The sequence below is a fragment of the Hoplias malabaricus genome, chromosome 9 (genome assembly GCF_029633855.1).
Source record: "Hoplias malabaricus isolate fHopMal1 chromosome 9, fHopMal1.hap1, whole genome shotgun sequence".
NCBI lineage: Eukaryota > Metazoa > Chordata > Actinopteri > Characiformes > Erythrinidae > Hoplias > Hoplias malabaricus.
In genome coordinates this window covers 23,916,635-23,942,166 of record NC_089808.1, presented here as the reverse complement: position 1 = coordinate 23,942,166, position 25,532 = coordinate 23,916,635, and the positions used below count along the sequence as shown (strand labels likewise).

General features: G+C 39.9%; 3 protein-coding genes across 5 annotated transcripts in view; 1 reads left to right on the top strand and 2 right to left on the bottom strand.

The window, feature by feature from the left end:
* The window catches only part of LOC136706943 (low-density lipoprotein receptor-related protein 8-like), a 68,698-nt gene extending 57,294 nt beyond the window's left edge, over window positions 1-11,404 (bottom strand). For both annotated transcript variants that reach the window (XM_066680702.1, XM_066680703.1), the window contains exons 1-2: window positions 11,324-11,404; window positions 10,666-10,794 (exon numbers count right to left, since the gene is read on the bottom strand). In XM_066680702.1, the coding sequence (XP_066536799.1) occupies window positions 10,666-10,794; window positions 11,324-11,390 (196 nt within the window). In that variant the 5' untranslated portion in view covers window positions 11,391-11,404. The remainder of the gene's footprint in view (window positions 1-10,665; window positions 10,795-11,323) is intronic.
* A 3,632-nt stretch (window positions 11,405-15,036) lies between these two features.
* Window positions 15,037-19,552, top strand: LOC136707758 (doublesex- and mab-3-related transcription factor C2-like). Of its 2 annotated transcripts, XM_066682005.1 has the most exons (5): window positions 15,037-15,782; window positions 16,404-16,509; window positions 17,957-18,195; window positions 18,382-18,559; window positions 18,829-19,552. In XM_066682005.1, exons 1-4 carry the CDS (start codon window positions 15,434-15,436, stop codon window positions 18,525-18,527), a joined length of 840 nt encoding a protein of 279 aa, XP_066538102.1. In that variant the 5' UTR covers window positions 15,037-15,433; the 3' UTR covers window positions 18,528-18,559; window positions 18,829-19,552. The 2 variants fall into 2 exon arrangements, with proteins under 2 accessions (XP_066538102.1, XP_066538104.1); XM_066682007.1 differs by lacking the exon at window positions 16,404-16,509 and having other exon boundaries at window positions 15,048-15,782.
* Window positions 19,553-20,543: 991 nt separating this feature from the next.
* On the bottom strand, window positions 20,544-25,014 carry ebna1bp2 (EBNA1 binding protein 2). The gene is made up of 9 exons (XM_066681698.1): window positions 24,804-25,014; window positions 24,266-24,349; window positions 23,908-24,080; window positions 23,479-23,602; window positions 23,085-23,174; window positions 22,907-22,982; window positions 22,712-22,799; window positions 22,359-22,524; window positions 20,544-21,514 (listed from the first exon to the last, which is right to left on the bottom strand). Exons 1-9 carry the CDS (start codon window positions 24,876-24,878, stop codon window positions 21,467-21,469), a joined length of 924 nt encoding a protein of 307 aa, XP_066537795.1. The 5' UTR covers window positions 24,879-25,014; the 3' UTR covers window positions 20,544-21,466.
* Between the last annotated feature and the right edge of the window lie 518 nt (window positions 25,015-25,532).

Genomic DNA, 25,532 nt, shown 5'->3' with positions numbered 1-25,532 from the left:
GATGCTAACCCCCGCATAAATTCAGGGATTAAGTAATTTGTGCTTGGGGCAGCATATGAGCATCAAGTGTCAGATAAAGAGGCAGTAGCTGGTTGAAAAAGTGTCGGGAATGAGGTAAAGTGGTGGTGGATGTGGTGAAGTGGATTTTTAACATCTAGGATGTTTTTCTGATGAGCAAAATGCTAGCTGTTAGCACCCTCTTGTCATATTATTTGGATATGACAAGCTGGTTCACGGAAGCATTAAACATGAAAATTGCAAGGTTCTGCAGTTTTGTGGGAATAGGTGAAAACTGAGAATGAGTAATGAAGGGAAAAGAGTTCATGTGTAGACAGTTTTATAAAGTAGCCTTAGCACTAAGCCCATTCGCTCTGAGGTGCCCCAGTTACGTAGCAAAGGAATCTCCTCAATGGGGGATAAGTAATGTGGCAAGATGTTAAAGTGGAGAGTGCAAGATAGCTCATGAATTTGTCAGCGGCGTTTGGGACTCAACGTTACGGCCGTTCTTCAGAATCACAGGCAAAAGTTTTGGACTGTAAATCCTCCTGCTGAGAAAGCAGGTCTCGCCTTTTTGATGTTGCTCTAGTTACATTTCTTGTCTTCGCTTTTTTTCCTCTCATGCAGCCCTGCATATCGGCTACCAAGCTGTTTCCTCTTTTCTTTTTTGTCCTGGGGCCGCGCAATTAATCATGCATTTATTAAAATTGCAGTTTTGGCCTCAGCAATTATACAGTCGTAAAAGGCTTCAATTAGCGCATCGCATGGAGTAGGTTTGCCTGCTGCATCACAATCAAGCACTTGTTCACGATAAACCACACTAACTCACACTAAACCTTCTAATAAATGATTTCTACAGCATCGAACAAAGATCAGAGCTTTCTGTAAAATGGCAGGCACTTCCTGGAGATCACAATATGGCAATCAGTTTTTATTGTAATTAACAACTGCAATCACAGTGTTATTCATTATTAGGGCTCACACATGCAGCACTTCAAAGACCACTTATTTTTTGTTCAAGCAGGACACAGCTCGAGTTGTTTTAATGTTTTATACCAGATTTATAGAGTGTTATGGTTACTAGATGCCAATCTTCCAATCTACAGCCAATCTTCCCTCTTCATTCACTTTTTTAATACGTTTTGCTAGCTCAGCTCACCGTAAATAACATGTTCAAAAATGGGTGAAATCAGCTTCAAAATCATTGAGCTGTGATAGTGAGAACAGAGTCTCTGTTGTTACTGCTCTGAACTCAACACTGCAGTAATTGCACTCTGAAACTTTTGGAGGATGGCAGAGTTTGAAAAGAAGTGGTAAACTGGCTTCATTTCTCGGCAGAAGCACATGTTCGCCTCTACCTTCCTTCCTGGCACTGTGTGAGATCCAGAGAGACTCACTAATGGGAGAATTGCAAACAGCTGAAAATTGGGAAGAAGATTTAGCAAAAAATTGGAGATATTACAAATAAAAATACAAGGCTTATTAATTGTGGCTACACAGACTTGATAATTAGGCTCTAATAAATTGTGATTTCAATATTGATTCAAGTATGTTTTCAACCCTAACTCTTTCCTCAGCGTTTAACAGAACCTGGTGTGATTCATGTTCATTTCATTGAGTTGGTGCTGTTACCATTTCTCTCACTACAAAACAAAACGATTAACTGGGCTTTTCACAAATCATGATTTTCATTCATATGCAATCATCTGTGTAGCACCAGGTTCATGATCGCTGAGCTACAGAGGAAATGAACCAATTAATATCACCAAGATCAGAAGAAATATGTATCATACAGACGCTTCATTATACGAAGTGCCTGCAGATCGCTGGGCTTGTGAAGTCAGCTGTAATTGCAATATAACTGTGATAACGTCTAATGACTTCCACTGTTACATCCAGAACACTTACTGCTCCAGAATGAAGATTTGAGGGGGAATGGAGATCTATGGAAAAGTTCTTACAATCACAAAATAATTACTTATTTTTAGATTTATGATCAAATTACAATGTCAAACTAACGAGTTAGTGTTTTGCAATTATATGTCCTTCGAAAGTAAGATAATACTTAAGAAAATGTATTTTTTGACATACTGCTGTCTATATTAATTACATAAAATCCAATACATAAGTTGGGCTTGTAAGTTGATACCTTAATTACACTAATTAGGCCAGATCTGTGACCATAAAGTACAGGACAAAGCCATAGTAATCATACATTACTGACCCTAAATGTGAGAAATGCATTAATATGAATATATAACGGATATCAAACATTGCTATTTGCCCTCATTCAACATTCAATCTATAACTCATTTGAGAAGGACAGAAGGCTGCTGAGTAAGTGTCCTTGCGTTTGATGATAAGCCGCTCATTAGAGCAGTGAGGACCAGCCTGCTGATTGGACACAGAATCACACAGAGAAAGAAATTTGTTCAACCACATCAAGGACCTGAGGATGAAGACACAATTGCCAAAATAGCTTTGTTTTTCCGATATGCCTTAAAAAACAAGCCAACAACAAATCTACACGCCATCGCAGTTGAGGATGGAAGCAGCTCTCCCCTGTCACCATTGTCCCACTTACGCAAACTCCCAAATCATCAACATGCTTTTGATGGCTGAATAAATGAGCTATGCTCCTGACACAAGTCCATAATACTGCTTTGAACACACACACACACACACACATGTGCAACATCAACCCCTGCGATTTCATAAATATCATGCCATTGCTTCATCAACAATTGGTTGGCAACCAAAAAGAGACAGAAAATGCACTGAAGGACTGAAGAGGCGCGCATTAAAAAACATCTTGCATCTTTACAGAGTGGAAATCATTAAAAAACTACTGAAAATTTTAAAAATGGTTTGATCCGTGTTTTTTGACATGATCCCAATCTCAGTATTGTGAAACTAATCCCATAACATCTGGATAAACAACGCCATAAATTTCTAGAATATTTCCTTGTTCAGTGATGGATCTGAGTTGGTTTTTCATTCCACGTTAAATGGTGCAGCAGTGAGAGGGTGAAATAAAATAGATGCTGAACCATTAAGTGAAGGTTTGCGTTTATTCACAACCACCAGAAAACCAAAGCTTTATGAGTCACTGCAAACAACAACAATTATTCATCTCCAAGAATTCGAACGAACGGGAGCTACTAATCCTGCAGGAATGACACATCTGAGGAGCGCTGGATTATTTGGAATAACTAAAGCCTTGTGAAAGCTGTTGAATCCATTGGGGTGAGGTGGGGATGCTATTGTTGTGGGGATAAAGAGGACAGTGGGGGATGGGAATAGGACACATTGTGGAATATATTACAAGGAAAGGTCAGCTATTTGTGAACGAGTAACTGCATTGAGCCAGGCACAGGTCAATGTAATACACTGATGAGTGAAACCAATAAAACAACATGTCTATAGTGTAAAGTGCTGTAGCCTATGTACATTTTTATTTTTTGTACCCTCAAATGTACAACTGTGGTCTTCAGGTCTTGCTTTGTATCCTTAAAAATGAATTGTACACATCACATTTTCAAAGGCATATTTATTTTTAATACACCTCTGGTGGACTCCTGCCATTGAGCATTGTCCCCTTAAGCTCCTGTGCAGCACTTCCAGAACATTTCATTTCATAATTACTTATGCAGGCAAATTAAACACGCTGAACATCTGTGTCCACAAAGTCTGCCCCTTGAATTAGCTGAAGGAGTTGTCCTCAAATTTTTAGGCATCCAGCGTACCTTTATTCTGACTGTAACACGACAGTCTAATAAAGCTAGCACTAGCACACACTAACTGTAGCCTAACAAATCTCACAGAGCATACTTCTTGGCATTTGACTGACATAAGCCCCTCGTCTCTTGGTCATCACATGCATCAGCAGCTTAAAACATAACAACTGATAAATGTACGCTGGACATTTCACTGTGTTCTCAGTGTTGGCAGAGAGCTGCTAATCTGCACTTAGCATACAACAACACAGCTGAACCAGTGCCTTCTAAAAATCATTGAAAACTGAATGTCCTGTTTTGGAAAGCAAGCACATTAAAGGAACACTAGGTCCTTTTTTACCACTAAAGAATAAGTAAACAATTGTTCTAAAAGTCATTACTTATTTTTTAAAATATTTCTTTATAGTGTAGCTCATGAGATAAAAATGCTAATTGCTTTGAAGTGCCTGAGTGAGCCAGACTATGCTAAAAGACTGGATTCAGCACATGGGGGAAGCCATGTTTAAAACAGATCTTGTAAAAAAAATGCCACCAGGCATTTTTTCAGCTGATTCTTGTTCATGATGTAAGAAAATGTAACACAAACTGACTTGTAAAGATTGTTCTTAAAAATAATTGTTCAATAGCAAAATTCATGACGCCGCAGTGAATGATAGGCAGTAAATTCATTGCAAATTCATTTGACATGTTACAGCCCAATGTATCCTCGTTATTCAGGGCAGGTCTAGAACAAAGTTTGGGCATATTAAAGGATCTATAGGTAATATTTTTAGCTTAAATGTATAGCATCAAAATCATTGCAATGTTACACTGAGCTGTAATAGGGTAAACAGAGCCTCTGTCATTGCTACTCTGGACTCAGCGTTGCAGAAACTGCACTATATACATTTTGGAGGAGTTATCCTACTATGTTGGCAAATGTAGGGGAGCCCTGGAGCAAAAATATCAAATCTTACTTGGGGTTGCTTTAAATGTGCTTGGCATTGGTAACCTGGGCAGTGGAAGATGACATCAAGCATGAACACAAGGACAAACAACACGCAAGAGCGCTTACTGAGAAGCAATGTCTGATTTTATACCACCAGACTGTGATGTTATAGAAGGTGACAGTTTGCTACTGCCCGCCCAGGGCTGTTTTGCATAATTAAAAGCAATAACTTTCCCAATCGGGAAACAACAGACGTTAGAGCTCTAATTATATTTCATATTCCACCTGCCTGTGACAGAACCTGTGATAATAATGGCCTGTGCTCCATTTCTGACACTCTGAAGTATCTAATTTGGCTAATTAGCTCTTGAGTAGCTGCACATGAGCCTTGGGTCACCAGGCCCAATGTCAAATGTGGGCTAGGGGTGTGTGAAACATCACTAGAGTGTAGAAAATTGGAGCTGTGGTCTCTGGAGTGATGAAGATACTTCCAGAACCAACACATTGACCTCACATAACTTGTGTTCTTCAGGCTGTATACAATCCCATGATTACAGCAATGTCCCAAAATCTAGTGTCATGAAATATTGGGGAAATAGCTAAGAGCAAAATAAACAAAGCAGTTTTTAACACCAAGCGGCAGTAGCTCTTCAGTGTTTTGGCCATTCCTAATTGGGCCATTAGTAGTTTGGTATTCAGTGTAAGAGACCCTTGGGGGAAAGTGTTTGGACCGCTTCCCTGTTGTAACAGGCTGTATACGACCTAACTTGCTGCCCTTTTATGCCAGGAAACTTGGAGTTCACTGGGCGCAGGAATTGGCAACATATGAATTATGTAAGAACACAAACACTAACAGTGACCTGCTTTCAGGCCGCGGCTCTGGAAGCTCTTGGAGCCACTTGGTTTCACAGTCAGGGGTCAAGCGTTTTGCTTAGACCTTTTGGTTGGTTGTGAAAACACAGCATCCAAAAACATTCTGCTGGTACACATTCCTACATGAGGAAGAGGAACAAAGCAGAGGGAGGTGGGAAGCTGTCGCTGGGAGGATTTCCACTCTTTTCTTTTTGGCTTGTTTTCACGCCAAATGAATGTAGGCCACATGCTCAGAGGCTGAGAGAACAGAGGGAGGAGAGAGAGAGAGGGAGAGTGAGAGAGAGAGAGAGATAGAGAGAGAGAGAGAGAGAGAGAGAGAGAGAGAGAGAGGTGGAAGAGAGTAAGAAGACAAAGGAGGAACACCATCCTCGGATGCCGTCCTATGACATTGTTATTATGAAAATACACAGCGGCTGATTCATCAAAGTTGCATGGGGTCAAATCTGCATGCAAATTTGACAGCTTTTATTATTATTTCATCTAATTCGTCTTTTAAAATCAAGCTTCTACTCTTCTGATTAGGCTTAATAGCATAAGTTGGAACATTGCTGTGAGGATTGCTCACTCAGCCATGAAACTATTATTGAGATTAGCTACTGATGCTGCAAGGTCATCCAAAAGTTCCACTGCTCCACAGCCCAATGCTGAGAGGCTTTATACCCCTTTAAGCATGGTGACCTACTTGGGTTAACTTGGACACTGAACATAAAGAAGTCAGATGTAAACACTGAGAAAAAACAGTTTCAGCGACCAAATTTAATCCCCCAGTCTATTTAACACTTGAAACACAATTACAGAGAATAAGAACAGAGCATGACTCAAAAAAAGAGACGGACAAGCTCCCAGCGACATTAGAAACACATATTTCACCTTTAATACTGGAGTATATTTACTGTAAAAGCCTCGTCAGTGAACCATGAGGCAAAACTCAAAGACAATGTAATCATTCATGATACGGATTTGAGGTCATATCGTGATATTTTCTGCGGTATTGCCCAGCCCTAGTCCAAAGCCAATTATGCATTTGCAGCTGTCACAATTAGGAAGCTTTATTATTTCATAATCATCCTTTTCACCCCAAGGGCGAGATTAGAAATAGAACAAGGTGCAAAGCAGCTACAGAGCATCCAGCCGACTACAGCCACGTCCAGTCAGAACAAAAAAAATCCAATCTCATTACCCAGCAATTGTCCTGAACAAGTGTGTGTGTATCCCAGGCATATATCACATTGTAGGGACCTCTGTACCTCACTGACCAAAACCTCTTTACACACTCATATTTAGGGGAGTTGTCTTGCTCACGGGTTTAAAGGTAAATCTCAACAAAATGATTCAAAATCTAGATTATGTCCCCACAAATCACAAAAACAATAGTGTGTGTGTGTGTGTGTGTGTGTGACCCAACACCTCAAACAATGAAATCTGAACAATATCCTGAAATGTCAAAAGTAATGAAAAAAAAGTCTAGTATTCATTTTCTCCATAATAGCAGATTAAAACGAGTACAAAGTGAATGTCAAACAAATGACAATGACATTTTCAACACGGTTCTGACACAATGGAACTCATTTATTAAGTGAAAGACTTTTGCCATCGACTTTCCAAACTGGCAGAAAGGAAAACGAAGCTTAATGCAATCGTTATGAAGCATTTAAGCCTTTTTAAGTGAGAGGGTCTCGACTCAATATCATTTTTAGTCTCACATGTACGATATGTTTTCACCGTGACATTGAATCTGATCACCAGCCCGCACCCTCGTCTAAGTCTGTCCAATCACAGCGCTGGACCCGTGTTTATGTGAGTGCACAAAGATGAGGTTAGACGCAGCAAAACAGACACACGAGCATGGAAAAATAAGAGCTCTGAGTACAAACAGAGAAAAAAGAGAACCGAGCTCAAACAGCTAAAAACCAGCTGCTCCTCGCTCCTCACTTCTGTGTGCTTAGGGTCGGGGTGAACAGCGAGCGGCTCGTTATCATTTAAAGGAACAGGCGCTGAAAGCAGGTGTTCTGAACAGGGCTGTTTAGACACAGGGGAAGAACACTGCTGTGGGGTTTTTGACCAAAGCCGGTCACAGACGTTTCATTAAGAACAAGAACTGTGTTCCCTCGTGGAAAAGGGAAATTCAAAATTCTGCCAGGGTGCCCACAGCTTGTACAATGTCTGTAGAAAAATTTGGCATTTGTTTGTATGCTCTGAAGCAGCAGCATATGAGCCTATGTTAACCAGGCCCCAATGGCAGTACCTGATTTCACTAAGGCTGTAAAGGCTGGATACCACCAAATGCTCATGGAAATATTGCAAAATCCAACCTAATGTGGGATGTAAACAATATATCATTGAAATATCAGTCAAATATGAACATCTGGCCAGTGCTGATACAATCCCAGTACCACTATCATTGTACATCCCTACCATCAGTGATTACTGGCAGCAGCATATCCTCCCTGATTGTACCTGGGCTTGCACCTACGACTTCTGGAGAGTTTGATACAGGGATTTTACAGTCCTCCTCTTGGGGATCCACAGCCAGGGTACATTCCTGTTGTGTTCCATTTTGTAACGCACCTGAGCCAGTAATCAGCATCATATAGCCTTGATTGCCTGGCTCCAGGTGTGTCTGGAGCTGGAACAGAAACATAATGTAGACTGAGGGTCCCTGGGGACCCCCAAGGACTGGATGGAAAGCCTGGTTTGGTATCCATATATGAGGCTATATGTTATAGTGGATACAAAAATGGTCATGTTTGCATCTTAGTGTCCTGTAGCAATACATTTTATACCTAACTGTGGTCAGATTCTCTCTCACTTTAATCAAAAATGTAATCAAGGGAATCGATATTGTCCCTGTACAGAAATCTAAAGCTGGCTCCAGTTTTCCTCATGCACTATTAATTTATAAATGCCTTCCTCATCAGGCATTACCGTATTACACTGAGCAAACGAGAACGAATACTGCTCGCTCAATTTCGTTTCAATGACAGTCGTCCTCATCACATACTGACTGACGGGGCAGGGAGACAAGAAGCTGTTTGAAGTAGTGGGTGCTGACATTTTCAATAGTACGTACTGACATCACATAAATATCCAAGGTTTTAATGCATTTTTTTCCATTAGACTAGTGAATAGACTTGCCTTGCGCAAGGCACCTGACCAGCAAATGCTCTCCTGCCCCTAATGACTAGTTTGTCTGTGTTCAGTGACACAACTAGGTGAAATGTAAAGTCCGAACTTGGTTGTACGGCAGTGCACTGATGATTAAAGCAAGTTAGTATTTTAACCTTAAAATTAAAGCTAGGGGCCGCATGGTGGCACAGCAGGTAGTGTCGCAGTCACACAGCTCCAGGGACCTGGAGGTTGTGGGTTCGATTCCCGCTCCGGGTGACTGTCTGTGAGGAGTATGTGTGTTCTCCCCGTGTCTGCGTGGGTTTCCTCCGGGTGCTCTGCTTTCCTCCCACAGTCCAAAGACACACGTTGGTAGGTGGATTGGCGACTCAAAATTGTCCATAGGAGTGAGTGAATGTGTGTGTGTGTCTATGTTGCCCTGTGAAGGACTGGCGCCCCCTCCAGGGTGTGTTCCCGCCTTGCACCCAATGATTCCAGGTAGGCTCTGGACCCACCGCGACCCTGAACTGGATAAGCGGTTACAGATAATGAATGAATGAAATTAAAGCTTAAAAATTATGGTGACGCTCCACTGAGTTGTAATAAGGAGAAACAGAGCCTCTGCCGTTGCTACGTCGGGCTCAGAGCTGCAGAAACTGCACTATGTAACTTTTGGAGGAGGGTAGGAAACCACCACCTCCTCCTCCCTTGTATTCAGAACAGTGCTATAAAGGTGAATTCCACTCTGCAACTGTAGGGGGAGCACAGGAGCAACAATACCTATTGTTACCTAGTGTTGCTTTAAACCTACAGCAGTTTCCGCCATCGATTATTGATTAGATACTATTAATCAGCTATTATTTACAAGTTTTCCTCATCCAACATGGACTGACAATGATCACAACACAAGCTACTGCTTATGATTCTTCACCAGCTTTTGTCTTACAGCCATTTTCATCATTGTACACTAATCAGCTCTTAACTCACCCTTCAGCATCTAATATTGACTTCTCTGCCTCTTCATCAGCTGCTAATACAGCAGTCTTCCTCTTTAGTGCTGACTTATGACATTCTTCTTCATCAAATACAGACTGAAACCAGTCTTTATCAGCAGCAGCAGACTTATGATAACAATCTTGAATAAACTTATCATCTATCAGTGCCCCACTCTGTGCTGAATTATAGTGGTCTTGTACAGTGGGCTTACATCAGCCTTCATCACATGGTGCTAATTATGACTCTTCATCATCAGCTATTAAATGATAGTAATATTCAACATCTGTTATCTGTAATATTCAACAGCTGTTATTAATGGCTCAAATAAATCAATTAGTACTGATTTATAACCCTTTGTTGTTGTTTATATTTGGCCTATGACTGTTCTTCATCATCATTAGCTATTAACATTCGTTCATTCATTTGTTATCTGTAAGCGCTTATCCAGTTCAGGGTCACAGTAGGTGTGGAGCCTCCCTGGAATCATTGGGCGCAAGGTAGGAATACACCCTGGAGAGGGTGCCAGTCCTTCACAGGGCGACACACACTCACATAATCACTCACACCTACAGACACTTTTGAATCGCCAATTCACCTACCAACATGTGTTTTTGGAGCATGGAAGGAAACCGGAGACCCCGGAGGAAAGCTACGTGGACACAAAGAGAACACACCACACTCCTCACAGACAGTCACCCGGAGCGTGACTCAAACCTGTTCCTAACAGGAGTCTTCCCCATCATCTGCTCTTGTTTAAGACTTTTTTACTTACAACCTTTCCTCTGCTTCTGAATCACAGCCCTCTTCATCATCTAACACTGATTCAGAACTCTCCATCAGCTATTATTTCTAACCCTTCATGGTCAGCAGTGGTTAATAGTGTATACTCTGTGCTTCATCAACTGTTCCTAACAGTAGTCCTCCTCATCAGCCAGTCAACCTCCTCATCAACACACACTCAGTGACATTAGTCGTATTCTGGTGCTGGTTTCTGGCTCTTCATCCCCAGCTGTTACTTATGTGACTTACAGCAGTCTTCCTCATCGCTGTTGTCTGAGCAGTCGTCATCATCATCGCACCTCCATATGCTCATGATGCATTTCTTGTTTCTGCACTGAAACTGTCCGTCCTCGCACTCCTCCGTTTCCGTTTCGCTCGCTGTGTTTGAAAAAAAATGAGACACAATAGTGAGCCATGAGTGAGGTGTGTGTGTGTGAGAGAGAGAGAGAGAGAGAGAGAGAGAGAGAGAGAGAGAAAGAGAGAGCAAATGGCAAACATAAATCTCTAAGCTTTGTGCAGTATGAGTCAGAACCACGTGAGGAATGTAAAAAATGAACACCAGTCCGGGGTTAGTGTAAACAAACATGCATTCACATAAATTAGGACCCCACTAGAGGAAGAGGAAGATGAGGATGAGGATTCTCTGGGAACAATAAATCTTAGGTGAGCCAAATGGTCTCAGTATTCTTCTCTATTAGAGACTGTCCACAGCCTATTAAACCTACTCGTCGCTATTAAACAAGGCTTAAGATGGACTGAATATGAATCCTATACATTAACACTACAGCACATGGGCTGACGGTAGATGGTCCTAATGTATACGACACATTTCGCAGGCTCCCGCGTTATAAATCCCTTTAACCTAGCATCAGTTTTCTCCATCCATTCTCAGTCTATAAAAACCGACCTTTCCCGGGATAAAGGTCCGCGGAGAGCAAGTGTAAGACCAGTAATTTCGCCATGATAGTCCACATTTCGGAGACGGCTTTCGGAGCTCATCCACAAACAAAAGCAGGTCCAGATAGCGCTGCTTCCCTCCGCACGAAAGGAGCTGCTTCACCCAGCAGCCAATCAGCGAGAGAGGGAGGACTTGATGCAAATGAGTGGGCGGGGTTTACGCTAATTCCAAAACGGCTACGTTGCCCTAGCGACACGAACGCAGTGCGTCCCAACTCGGAGTTTGAATGTGCCGATATGTGGAGGGGTTTATGCAAACAATTGTACACGGTTCCTTCGCCGAGTGACTAATCAGGAGGGCGTTATGTGAACGGCGACACAAACGTGGGTGGGTTTTATGCTAATAAAGTGTGACCCTACAAGTAAAAGGGTCTGTTCTTTTGCCTATTAGTTATATATTTTGCAAAAACTAAAATGTATTTAGCTATGTAAACTCCATCAACATTAATAAGAATAATTATATTTTAAATATATAAACAAAAATCTTATTCACTGAGTAATATCTAAATTATTTTCAGAAATTGTTATTGAAATTTCATTGATTTTATCTTAAAAAACAAAATTAGAATGCAGGTATTTTTAGGTAGTTTATAAAAAAATATAAATCAACCATACAAAAACATACAAAAAAATGTATTATATTTTAATATCCTTCAGCATATATTTAAGAGATATTTTATTACCATTTGGTCTGAAATGAAAAAAAAAAAGCTCAGAACAGATCTCTGCATCATTTTAACCAGTGTTGTCATTAGCAATTGGAATATAGATGCATTTCTATATAGGTTCTGCAGAACACAAACCTGGCTGTGACTCTGTTAATCAGCCTCCTAAAACGTCATCTCTGTTCAGAATTACAAATGTAGAAGTCACCTCAAAAAACACCTTTAAAAGTGTCCTGGATATAATTTAACTTTATTCAGTACATGCAGATTGATGAATATCCAATTAGACCCCACCTCTATCTTCACTTACGCCTCTGATACTCACCTGCTGCTTGAGCGCCCCGCCCCACAAGTTGATGGGTTCCTTAGGTGTGTGAGGTATGAAACCCTGTCTGTCTGATTCTGTGTTTCTGAGAATATGTTTGGAATGCTACAGTTTCAAAGGGGAAATGGCCAATCTTAGGGCATCATTATCTGAATACGCCTTCATAAACACACACACACACACATGCTAACAAAACTAAACACCACCGCTAAGGTGACTTTCAGAAGGGCAACAATTACAGCTCAATAAAACAATAGGATCCAAACCAGTGCACAGTACGTCTTCCATTGCTGAAAGAGATTCTGTCAGTCAAAACTAGGCCACGGATAATCAGTCATTTTAATAATGGTAAGCTGGAGCTGAACCCCTTCCCCCAGTCTTTTATGCGTTTTCCATGAAAAAAAGAACAATTTACAGGCACACAGGGACTTGGGCTTGTTCCCATTCGATTTTAAAAAGGTCTCAGTGTGTAACCTGCCTACCTCCCCCTTTTGCATGAATAAACTTCATCTCGGTTTAAAACCCAGAGGAAGGGGAAGGGCTGTTATTTCGTGAAATAAGATTCAGCAAAAGGACCTTCAAGTTAGATATCCTAAGTTAAAAGAAGTCTGTGCAAGAGGTTCCTACTTATGTAAAGTTTCCCAGCAATACAGTCCACTGAATATATAGGTGACTATATAATTCTACAGATACAAACTGTAGTCTACCTGTCACTCTGCATACTTTGTTAGCCCCTTTTGCCCTGTTCGTCAATAGTCAGGACAAACCACAGAACAACCAACACAAACTGTGCAGCAGCAAATGAGCTACAGTCTCTGACTTTACATCTACAAGGCAGACAAATGAGGTAGCAGTGTCTAATAGAGTGAACAGCAAGTGGACACAGTGTCTAAAAACTCCAGCAGCACTGCTGTGTCTGATCCACTCGTGCCACCATGTTAGTGTCAGTGGAGCACTGAGAATGATCCACCACCACATCACACCTGCTCTGTGGGGGTCCTGACCATTGAAGAACAGGGGGGAAAGAAAAAGAAAGATAATTTTGTAATTGTCAAGCTACAAAGTACTCCTGTATGGTCCGTGGAGCTGAGAAAATGGACAATGAGAGTAGAAATAAGAGGGCCATTTTAAAGTTTTGACTGCCTTATGTATATTCCAGCCACTAACATGCAGCTCTGTTACAAAATAATTAATGTTATTCACCTCATCTGAGTGGTCTTAATGTTTTGGTTCATTGGTGTATATCAGCCTCAGAGAAAGACCACAGAATACTAGAAGCTACAGAGCTTGAAAGATTAAATGTGTTACATAATGCTGCTGACTCAAGAAGCGGGATAATAGAAAGGAAAAGCCTTCATGAATTGACTAATAAGTTATAGTGCTCAGCCGTCATCGCGCCGATACAATAAAGCTCATCCGAGCCCAGAAATTCCCAATCGTTTTACAGGGAGCACGGCTTCCATGAACAAGTCTAATAAATCTTGTTCAGCCTTTCTTTCTCTTGCCATTGTAAGGAATACTAATAAATCTGAGTGACTAAATTCTTAATTTTTTTTTTTTTTGCCCATTATTTCTTGTTTAGTCTAACAATTATGTCTTATGTGCTTGTATGCGTAGGCCGGTGATGTATAGACACATCTGTGTTAATAGGTCCTTGAACGTTTGAGCAGTGACAGCTGGGCTGAAACAGAGAAAAGAATAGCCACTGTCACCACAGTAAAGGCAGGAGATTCTGTAGTCTGATTTGGAGTTGGCAGGAGGAGAGAAAAAAAAGCAAAGAGTAGAGAAAGAGAAAAGGTCAAATTGGTCATCACGGATTACACTAGAAACTCCAAAGCCAGTGGGCAACTATCCAAAGTATCCAAGAAATTGAGGTCCAAAATGTCAGACATCTGGATTTGGTCATCCATCAAAGCTTTGTGCCTTTTTTTCACTTTTAAAATCTTAAAATCTTGTATCACTAGCACCGGACGACTTGTTTCTCAGAAAAATACCCAAAACCAAGGCCTAGAGGTGTGGAAATGAACTGAATAACAAGCATAGCATCCTAAATTTCAACAATATTTATGTCTATTCAACAATGACCTTCCTTCAGCACCAATATTTGTTGACTGCAAGTACTGTGCAATACTTTCAGTGAACATTGAATGAAGAATTTCACATATTTCACCTAAAGAAAAAATATTCAATGGTCACTCCAGTCAGTTTGGTGTGAAATTGTGCTTTGTAGAAAAACCTCTTTACAGTGGCCACTTATATTTTTTCTTTTTGCTATTCACAACTTGAAGTGAACCTACCCATTTTCTGATCTTTTTATATAATATGGATAATATTCATAACATTTTCATATTCTTTCTGTGAGATGCTTTAAAAAGTGGATATCTGGTTCCTATCATCTAGAAGGGGTACATTTTACAGCAAACCCACCTGAATTGTTTTGTTTTCATCCTAACCGAAAAACATGAATTCACAGCCAGGATTTTTGATGTCATAAATCCAAGGAACCATATCAAACAGTGAGTCAGGGCTTTCAAGTTGTAGGTAAGTGGTACAGGGGTGGGTGGGGATAGGCAGGCTTACTGCAAATTCATATCTACACATACTGAATGAAGGTAATAGGGATTAGTGTATTCATTTTTTCCAAGTAACTTTTTAAATTCAGTTTAACACAAGTTTTTAGGGTTTTAATCAATGACCGGGAGGGAGAGAAGCATGTACAATGTTTTTGGCAAGATTACCATGGAACCAAAGTATTTTAATCAAATGAACACACGCAGCTTTCAATTAAGTGCACTTTGTGGACACCCTGAAAATGTGTAATTAACAAAATTCCTCAGTGTCTCTGACCTGGTCGAATAATTATTACAGACGCTCTGTGAAAGTGAGTTTTTAGCATTCCCACGGTGAAAATGCTACAATGTTTAACACCTGGGCCTCTTCGTGATTAAATGTTAAAGTCGAGGAATCGTATTTAAGTGGATAACACAATCCCTATATCGATTTATTCTCCATTTCTGAACGTGCATCTGTTAGCTTCTTAGATCTGTTTTATTTCCATTAGTTACCGCTCATGAATTCTAAAGAATATAAGACTAAAATGGCGCGAAGGCCCAAGTGCACGCGCTGCCGTAACCATGGCTTCACCGCGGAGCTGAAGGGTCACGCGGGCAAGTGTCCGTTCGTGCAGTGCGCCTGCTGGAAGTGCGCGTTAATCACGGAGAGAAGGAACATTACGGCGAAGCACAGACGCACCAAAACCGCACCAACGGCCGCGGTGAGCCCAGTCGGAGCAGCGGGTAACGTACACGAGCACGAGGTGGCGTTACCAGCGGGCGACTCTCGAGCACCTACCGACAGCCCGAGCCGAATATCGGACAACGGTCACTGTGCACTGAGCCACGGCCGGACCGTTAGCAGAGGTAACATTAACCAGAGATCGACAATATAAAAAATATTAATATTTATTTATAATAATATTGTTTACAATAGTATTTTTGTTTTATTTACATTATTATAACATTTACAGTAATATGTAGCTATTACCTTTAACATAATAGTTAACGTTATGGTAATATAAACCTGGCTATAAAAAAGGCTACAATTTATTTAAATATAAATATATTGAAATTCAAGATTTTTCTCTTTTTGAAAGGAAAAACAAATCAATCACAAAACTAATTTTGCCCTAGCTAATGTCCCTGATAGCAAGGAGAGTTAGGTTTAAAGTTAGGTACCTTCAAGACTTTCAGAATGATGTCTAAGCAAAGAAATATCCAAGGTTTTCTTACTGCTTGTGTTTCATAGGAAATAAATGTGACTGACCTATTAAATTGCATTTTAAATACATTTTTTCCTCAGGTCCCTAAAACTGTGCGTAGTACTGCATGTTTGCTATTCACACACACTGCATGTGTGTGTGTGTGTGTGTGTGTGAAAATGTGATAGAGGTAGAGCAGGCCAGTTCCAAACAAGAGGTTACATATATAAATTGCAGATCTGAAAGCCAAAAACAGGAATAATCTGCACCATATTATTATCAGTATGGATAGGCTTGAAGGGCTGGCAAGTGGCAGAGGCTGAGCAGGACAGTGGGACCCCCGGAGGAGGAGAGTATATGGCAAATGGAGGATGGACCTCCCCATCTGAGTTGAGTAAATCATAAAGTGCTGAAATTGAGAGATCTAAATTCTTTAATAATTTATTCTGAAATAAATTATTCTTTAATTCAGAAATTATTCTGAAAATATTTTTTATCAAACCAAAAGTTGTAGTCTGCTTGCCAGATATGTTGCTGTACACTACAACTGATTTAGGATCTGTATGCTATACTAATGTGTCACAATAGCAATTTCTTACATTTAGAACTAGAAGGTTGTACTGTTTCTTCAGATGCGTCTCTGTACTTTACAAGTGATTTCAGATCTGCATATCATATGGATCTATTACATTAGTGATTCGTTTAAATGAAAATGTATTCATATTTAACAGAAATATATTTTACTAAAGTAAAGGTTGTAGGATGTTGGCCAGATGTATCTCTGTAGACTACAACTGATTTTAGATCCATATATCATACGAATGCCTCAGAGTAGCTATTTGTAACTTTAAAAAAATGTATGAAAAATGTAGCTAAGATATATTTAAAAAAACAAAGGTTGTAGTATGTTGGTCAGAGGTGTCTCTATACACTACAAACATTTTTAGATCTGTATATCATACGGATGTCTCACAGTAGCAATTTGTAGCTTGAAAAACTTAAAAAGGTAACCATGAAATATTTAACCTAACTAAAGGTTGTAGTATGTTGGCCAGACTTGTCTCTGTAGACTACAACCAGTTTTAGATCCATATATCATACGGATGTCCAAAAAAAAAACATGGAGGGTAGGTGAATTAGTGTTTGGCTGCCGCTTCTCGCCAGTGTGTGTGGATTGAGTGTTCTGAGCAGTATGGATTGTAAAGCATCCTTGGATATCTAGAAAGGCGCTATATAAGTGTAACAATAGATAGATATTATCTGTAACCGCTTATCCAGTTCAGGGTCGCGGTGGGTCCAGAGCCTACCTGGAATCATTGGGCACAAGGCAGGAATACACCCTGGAGGGGGTGCCAGTCCTTCACAGGACAACACACACACACACACACTTTTGAGTCGCCAATCCACCTACCAACATGTGTTTTTGGACTGTGAGAGGAAACCAGAGCACCCAGAGGGTTGTTGGTTCAATTCCTGCTCCGGGTGACTGTCTGTGAGGAGTTGGTGTGTTCTACCCGTGTCTGCGTGGGTTTCCTCCGGGTGCTCCGGTTTCCTCCCACAGTCCAAAAACACACGTTAGTAGGTGGATTGGCAACTCAAAAGTGTGTGTGTGTGAGTGAATGTGTGGGTGTGTGTGTCTGTGTTGCCCTGTAAAGGACTGTTGCCCCTCCAGGGTGTATTCCTGCCTTGCGCCCAATGATTCCAGGTAGGCTTTGGACCCACCACGACCCTGAATTGGATAAGCGGTTACAGATAATGAATGAATCAATGAATGATACTGTTCAGGGTCCGTGCAATTGTGCTCAGTGGCATTTTAAACCCCGTATTATGTTTCAGACCCAGGCCACTTTCCTTGGGAGTATATTCAAAGAGAAATGCCACAGAACGTTTACTCAGGCAAGACGTTGGCGATGGCGGTGCCCTTCCAGATGTTCCCTCATCCCGACAGCTGTGTGTATCCAGCTTTTCTGATGAGCCTCCAACCACCATTTCCAGGAACCCTCAGGGAACCAATCAGTTATTCTTACCCACCTCCTGGTGTCCTGGCTTTCTCTGCAGATCCAGTGCTGCTACAGGTACCTGCTTTGTGATCAATGTATATATTGTATATCAATATGTAAGTTACTATTTTGGAGTTATATGTTTTTCTTAGGGCAGCGACAATCTATTTCTGTTATTTTATAGCAATGATGAAACTTTGAGACTGAAGAAACAGTTTCAGCTTATGTCTTATATTTTTTCTGAATGTCCTCTGTCCACAGGAAAGTCCTTTGTCCTTCGATGCATCATACCCTCCATATCCCTGGGTCCGGGACGGGTGCAGTGCAATTCCTCCTCACTATCCTCTGTCCCACAGTGGGAATGTCAACTACCATCTGTCCCCCAGAGAGAACGACAGTGGAGCTGAGGGTTCAGCTTCACAGTTCGGATCTGACTCAGGTTTGAATGATAAAGATAGAGAACTTTCTGTACTCCTTGGCTTCAGAAGAGTAATGAGGGCAAAAGTCCAGCTGCCAAATTCTAGATGAATTTCTGAGTTTATCCTGAGGGTCCATGAAGACACTAGTGAGCACACCCATGATCTTTACAATGTTAAAAGGGACACAGCCTTCCTGTCATACACCACAGTGAACTCTAGGGCAGACATTACATTTTGAAGTATGGTGTGATTTTGTGTGTTAAAACCGCTACCTATGTTTCTCCTGCAGGGATGGGTCAACATCAGGGAAGCGACATCATTATTGTGGACAGTGATTTCTCCTCCAAGGACTCAGACTAAACACAGAAAACATCTGCCCACATGTTCACTTAGTGGACGCTCCTCGCCTGTTCTCAGTTTCGCGACCATAGAGAGTTCAATTTTCAAACATAAGGAAAACGGATCAGTGAAGGTGACCATTACATAACTTTGAAATGACTTCCTTGTTTCTACACTCACTGTCCACTCACCACAGGCTATAGTCCATCCTGTCTTAGCCCACTTTCAACATTAGCCAGTTCTTCAGTGGTCAGGATCCAGCAGCCGAGCAATAAAGCGCACACATTTCACAGCCAAATCTTTGCATACACCGGAATGTACTTATTTTATAAATGATAATAATTATGGGGAAAATCAAATGGTTTTTTTTAACAGTACATTAAAAATTGTAATAAAACCATGTGCTGTAGGATTTGAAGAGTGTTCAGTTTGGCCTACTGACAAAAGAAAAATATTATGAAGGATATTTTTAAGTTGGAGCAAACCAAAATGCCATTGTAGATCATTAACATCCAGGAAACTCATCCTTAGCTTAAAAACAATTTGCAATAATTTTCTATTTAGTTGTGGTGTTAAACATAGTAATGTTTAAGCTGGTGTTGAATCTGTTTTTGCTGTTTCTGAGCTTATAGCAGCTTAATCTGTTAGATACATTCTGGATACAGCAGTTTTAAGGTGTCTATTAAACATTCACTTTAATTCAAATGCTTTGTGTAGTGTATTGTATTATTGTTCTCTCCGTATCGGCGTGGGTTTCCTCCCACAGTCCAAAAACAAACATTGGTAGGTGGATTGGTGACTCAAGTGTCCATAGGTGTGAATGAAAGTGTCACCCTGTGAAGAACTGGCGCCCCCTTAAGGGTACGTTCCCGCCTTGCACCCATTGATTCAGAGTAGGCTCCGGATACACAGTGACCCTGAACTGGATAAGGGTTAAATACAAATGAATTGTATTGTGTTATTTAAATAACCAAGTCTTCATCTTAAAACTGCACTTAAAATCAAACCTGAAGTTATGTCACAGACATGAACCTCTGAATTACAAACTCTATTCCAATACATCCCAGAAATCTAGGATGGAGGTTCTTGATTCCAGAGAACAGATTTCTACCTCCCAATGCTGCAGGGCTTCGTACCCCTCTGGTCAACATTTGGCACTGGTCACAGTGACCTTAAGCAGACGTGCAGTCGCTCCCAGGATATTTGTCCAATAACGGTCTAACATGGGGATTGTCAACAAGCTGAGGACATACAGCATAGCTGCCATTGCACCTTGTTGAATATATTCATTTCCTTCTGTCTGGGATAATACAAACATCATACTCCTCCTCGCTCTGCAAGAGAGAAAGCTTCCTCCTGGACTACAAACATAGCTCCTTTTTAAACCTCGCTGTTGACTTCAAACAGGGCTAGTGGGCGGCTAAGCCAATTAGCACAGCCGTCCATTACGTGCATCACAAATATTAACATCATCCTCTGGCACCGCTGAGTGAAGCGTTTAAATCAGATTTAGGTACGTCATGATGTGCACAGGAAAACCAAATCCCACAAGATAATCGCTTCATTGCAAGTTCCGATTGTGAAAATGCTGCTAAATTAATATCAGTTACTTCACAACATTGTCACAAGATATTTTTGGGTCATGGGTCGACTCTCAGAAACCAGACAAACACGGCACAATTGCGTGATTGGTTTTATAGACAGTGGCAGTTTTTCTGTTCTTTATAAAATATATGTCATTATTATTACTACAACAAGGTACAGAACATGAAACATTGTGTTTATCAAAGAAGCTGGGGAGACACTTAAAGGAACACTAGGTAAACTTTGGGATTTTGCTCATGAGCTCTACATACAGCTGCAGAGTGTAAATCATTTTCACAAAAACTGTCCTGAAATCAAGTGCTGGGGTGTGCTTGTGTCCACCTCCAGTATTCACATGGCGAAGTTCCTGCAGTGCAGGAACAGAGGCTCTATTCTCCCTATTATAGCCCAGTGGAGCATCACAATTATTTCAAAGTTGTAATTTTATGATTAAAATATGTCCTACTGATTCTTTAAGAATATAACCATTTCCTGTTTGTTTAGGAGCAATATATTGCAAAAACCTTATTTTATAGTTTTTGTCCTGGTAAATGAACAGTATTTGTGTATTAAGACCTCCCTGCCGGAGATGTGCATCGATTTCCACCAACACTAATACATAACACACTGAAAAAACCAATGGCCTCAAGCCTGCCTTTCTGAAAGAATTATAAGGAAATAACAAGGGGAAGGGGAGGGGAGAAAAAAAATCCAATTAGTTTGTGTCGCACAATTTAAAGAAGAAAATGGCATAACTTTGAAGTGTCCTGACATAAAAGAAAAGAAAAAAAAAGATAATCCAAAGGGAATCTTTAAACCACACAGAGGACTAACAAAGAGGGAATTACTCCATGTCCAGAGAACTTTGACCAAAAGCACTCAAACATAGCTCATCCAGTCAGTGTGTAGTGCCCAGGCAGCGTGGAGAACCAGACCAGATCAAAAACAGTCTCGATTCAAGTCTATTTAGATAGTAACATTACTGACAAAATCGTAGAGATCCCTCATTTCCGGCCCTTCATTTTCCGCCGTGCCTCCTTTCCTGGTCTCTTCTGTGAACAAACAAGTTAAAACTGAGCTTAGTAAAATGGATTTAAGTAGGGCTGGACGATACAGTCAAAATATATGATATATTTCTAAATTTCAGTCGATATTGATATAATCCAATATCAATATAAACAATATAAAAGCCACAGAAAAACAAATATAAACCTCTCAGCCTTGTCAATATTAATTCTTTTAAACTAACTTTAAAATTGTGTGCTGAACTGATGGCAGCGCCCTGTAATGACAGTCAGTCAGTGACAGATTCTGTAAATAATGTGTACATTAAACATTAAAAATGTATATATAAAATTTATATTTTTATAAATCATATAATTCTTACTGAAACCTTTTATATTGCAATATATATATATATATATATATATATATATATATATATATATATATATATATATATATAAAAGGTTTCAGTAAGAATTATATGATTTATAAAAATATATATATATATATATATATATATATATATATATATATATATATATATATATATATATATATATATATACACTCTGAGTTATTGTCCAGCCCTAGATGTAATACACAAACTGGTAAATACATTGAATTCTGTACTAATAACATTACTAAGACATCCTGAAAATCAATGCATAGACAAACAACCCCGCTCAGGAACTGTTGAGTTGAAATGTGATGAATGAATGAATTAGGGCATGCTTCTTGAAAAGCATGATAACATAGGTAACTTTGATAACTACGGACCACTGTGCTTTGTTTGTAGTGATAAAAGACATATGTTAGTTATTAATACTGTTTATACAATGGATCATGGTTTAAGTCTGACAAGATCTTGAGATGGAGTGAATAAAGGCTTACATTTTTCTTCACTCCTTTGCCCAATTTCTTCCCTCCTCTCCCATGAGCCATTTTGGCCCTGAATCCCGACATGTCATCGTGGCTCTCTTTCGTGTTCCATTTGGAGCCTTTCTTTTTGCCCCCAAAGCCAAACTTCTGGTCCTTGTACTTTCTCTTAGCGTTTGGGCTGAAGACAGAAAACAGCACAGAGTTTATTTCAAGAACTGGAAGCTGGCAGAGATCCTAGATCTGTGATACTCAACTTTCCAGGGAAATTGTTAATTGCTGACCATGACCCAACATGAAAAGATATTCCTAATTCAGTGCGTTATGGAATTTAAATTATTTATAAATACAATAGACATCATGCACACCCTCGTTTGCTCATTTGTGGCTTGGATGTGGCTGCTCCCTTCTTCTCCTCCTGATCTCCTTCCAAGAAGTCCAGCTTGTCTGTCATTCCTGAGGAACACCAACACTGATCAGCACAGGTTTTCCAAGATGAGCACTTTTCATTTTTTTTTTAAAGATTGGAAAAAAGGCAAAGCTCTGGAGGTGGAAAACCCAACCTTTCTGATATTTCTTCACTGCCGTCATCATGGCCTTCTTCTGTTTCTGCCTCTTCTGGAGAACTTCCACTTGCACCTACAAAACAGCAAAAGGTTAATGATATAACATTAAGGGAAACGTTAAAGAAATGTTACAGAGCCAAAAAAAACAAACAAACAAAAAAAAAAAAAACCTCACCTTTTTGCCAAACTTCCTCTGTTCCCTCAGTTTCTTGGCCTTTTCTGATTTCTCAATCACCATTTGCTTTTGCATGAGCTTTTTCCTGACCTGTAAAAAGACCGAAAGAATATATTATCTTATTTAAGGGTCTAGAGATTTGAATCAGAGCAGAGACTCCAGCCTTGACCCACACCCAAAGCCCACAGACTCTGCAGGCGACTCTGAAAAAAAAAACCCTACATGAGCCCTAAAGATTTTACACTCGAATGAGACTCAAATCCCACAGGATCATCTCTCGACTGCTTTACTGTGGTAATTCAGCTGGTACCATAAAAGTCTTCCAGCCCTGGTCATAACACATGTAAAAATCTAATACAGAATAAATGCTACATCAAAGGAAATATGAATATACCTTCTGCATGTGCTGATCTGTTTTGGCCATTTCTGCAAAGTAATCTTCCGGCCTCTTTGTGGGAATCTGAAGCTTCAGTAACTTGGGCAGGGCTTCAAGAACTGACGCTTGGGCCTGTCGGTAACTGGGGATGGGATATAAAATGTTAGAACTGCTAACACTAAAACACCCATAAAAAAAATCAGTTTCTCAAACTGTCTTGATCTCAAATGAAGTCAATTGAAATGATTGCTTACTTTGCACTGAAGATACTATTATTTTTGCTGTTGTTCTTTGATGTAAAGAGACAACTGTGTGAATCTTTTTTTGCAATGAAGAATTTTGTGCAACAAACTGATTCCAAGACATCTAAAATTATTCTGTTTATCCTTCTTAAAATCAGTCTCCCTTTCATTACTAAGTGATATACAAATCCAATGGTATACTTACAAGCACATTTCCCTCTGAAAGTCATCCTCCGCATCAACTTCAACACTGGGCTTTCCTTCCAACCGTCCCTCGATTTTGGCCAAAACATCCACAGCTGGGGGATTTGTGAGGTCCAGCCTCTCCACCCATGGCAGGGTCTTCTTAAACTCGGCCAGGCACTTCTTCAGACCCTCCTTTAAAACGGAACATGAGCAGTGTTGATAGCGGGGACAAAAAAGACGCATGACTGCACACAAACCTTCAGTTTTGAAGTCCTGTCATTCTGTTGTTGGTTAGGACCATGTTAGGAATTATATTATAATTTAAATTATAATACAATTTTAGTCAACTTCTGTGTCAGCGGTTTTCACAGACTTACAGCATTGTTGATGAACTTCTTTGGCTCTTCCACAGAAATATTCAAACCAGGTTTGAGCAGACCCTTGGAAAATGCCTCCTGAAGCTGAAAAAGACAGAAAACGCATAGATTATTTTAAAAGCTTAAATGGGCATGTCAGGAAAAATTGGCCATTAATTCCAAAGCAGAAAAAAAAGTTTATATTAGACATGACACCTAGTATGGAAATTTTTGGCTTATTTTTTTTCCAGTTACATTGAGTACTGTTTAAAATCAAATCACCCTCCCCCACACACACACACTCTCTATGGAACATATACTGGTTCATTCATATACGACAATGCTATTAAAGTAGTATTTTTAGACAAATATTTAGGGATAATGATTTAATTCTCCTTTAAAATACGTTGAATGTCTTTATCAGGCACTAGGCACTAAAGTACACGATTTTGCTCTTTTAAAAATACTTATTTGCTGCTGCTGTTCACTACAAGTCCGGAAAGACTTTTTTTTTTATATAAAACACGACTTTAACCGTCGGTAAAAGCCCAGTTCTCACCTCCCCGTCTGAAAGCTCGCTGTAATCCTCCTCGGACTCCTGCCCCAGTTGCGGGTCCTCTCCTGTTTGCAGCATTTTAAAGCTTAAATAATGTGTTGTTTTTTTTGTAAAACAGAATCTCCTGGACTTTCACGTGCGAGCACTCCAACAACACGCGGACGCTCAAAACTGTCCGGCGGAAGCAGCGTTCCTCTCACAAAAGTTCCGACCATGGCTTTCTGAGCTGAGTGCAGTCAAGATAATGTAAAATAAAATAAAATAAATAAAACAATCCGATAAATACTTGACATACTCATTAGAATGGTCCTCAAATGCAAACATACATTTGTCTAAAGTGCTTGTGAATTATTTTATCACTCAGACGGAGAAGGTTATGCATGAGAATGAGATTTTTCACAAGAGTGACTTAAATTAGGCCACATTTGTTAGGTGTGATTAAATCATGCTTTATTCGTTTGTTCTTGCAAATTAAATATTTCATTAAATAGTTTCAAACTCATAAATATCTTCTTCCCACGCATTATCAATTCCTCCACATGCCTTATTTTATTTAATGGGATGCCAACATCAACGCTCATATAACACATTAAAATTGAAAAAGGACTAACAAAAACACAACAACTGTATTTGCAATTCTTGAAGGAAATACACTGCAGGCAAAAGAAGCAAAATGTTTATGAAGAAAAAAAAGATTACTTGGATAGATAGATAGATAGATAGATAGATAGA

Bases quoted from the DNA above. Each gene is read 5' to 3' on its own strand.
- ebna1bp2 (XM_066681698.1), bottom strand. From the start codon at position 24,878: ATGCTGCAAACAGGAGAGGACCCGCAACTGGGGCAGGAGTCCGAGGAG. The intron at 23,175-23,478 runs GTATATTCATAT...GTCTTTTTACAG, and splicing joins CAGATCAGCACATGCAGAAG to GTCAGGAAAAAGCTCATGCA. The intron at 22,525-22,711 runs GTGTGCATGATG...TTCTGTCTTCAG, and splicing joins CCACAAATGAGCAAACGAGG to CCCAAACGCTAAGAGAAAGT.
- LOC136707758 (XM_066682005.1), top strand. From the start codon at position 15,434: ATGAATTCTAAAGAATATAAGACTAAAATGGCGCGAAGGCCCAAGTGC. The intron at 15,783-16,403 runs GTAACATTAACC...TATTATTATCAG, and splicing joins CGGCCGGACCGTTAGCAGAG to TATGGATAGGCTTGAAGGGC. The intron at 16,510-17,956 runs GTTGAGTAAATC...ATTATGTTTCAG, and splicing joins GGATGGACCTCCCCATCTGA to ACCCAGGCCACTTTCCTTGG.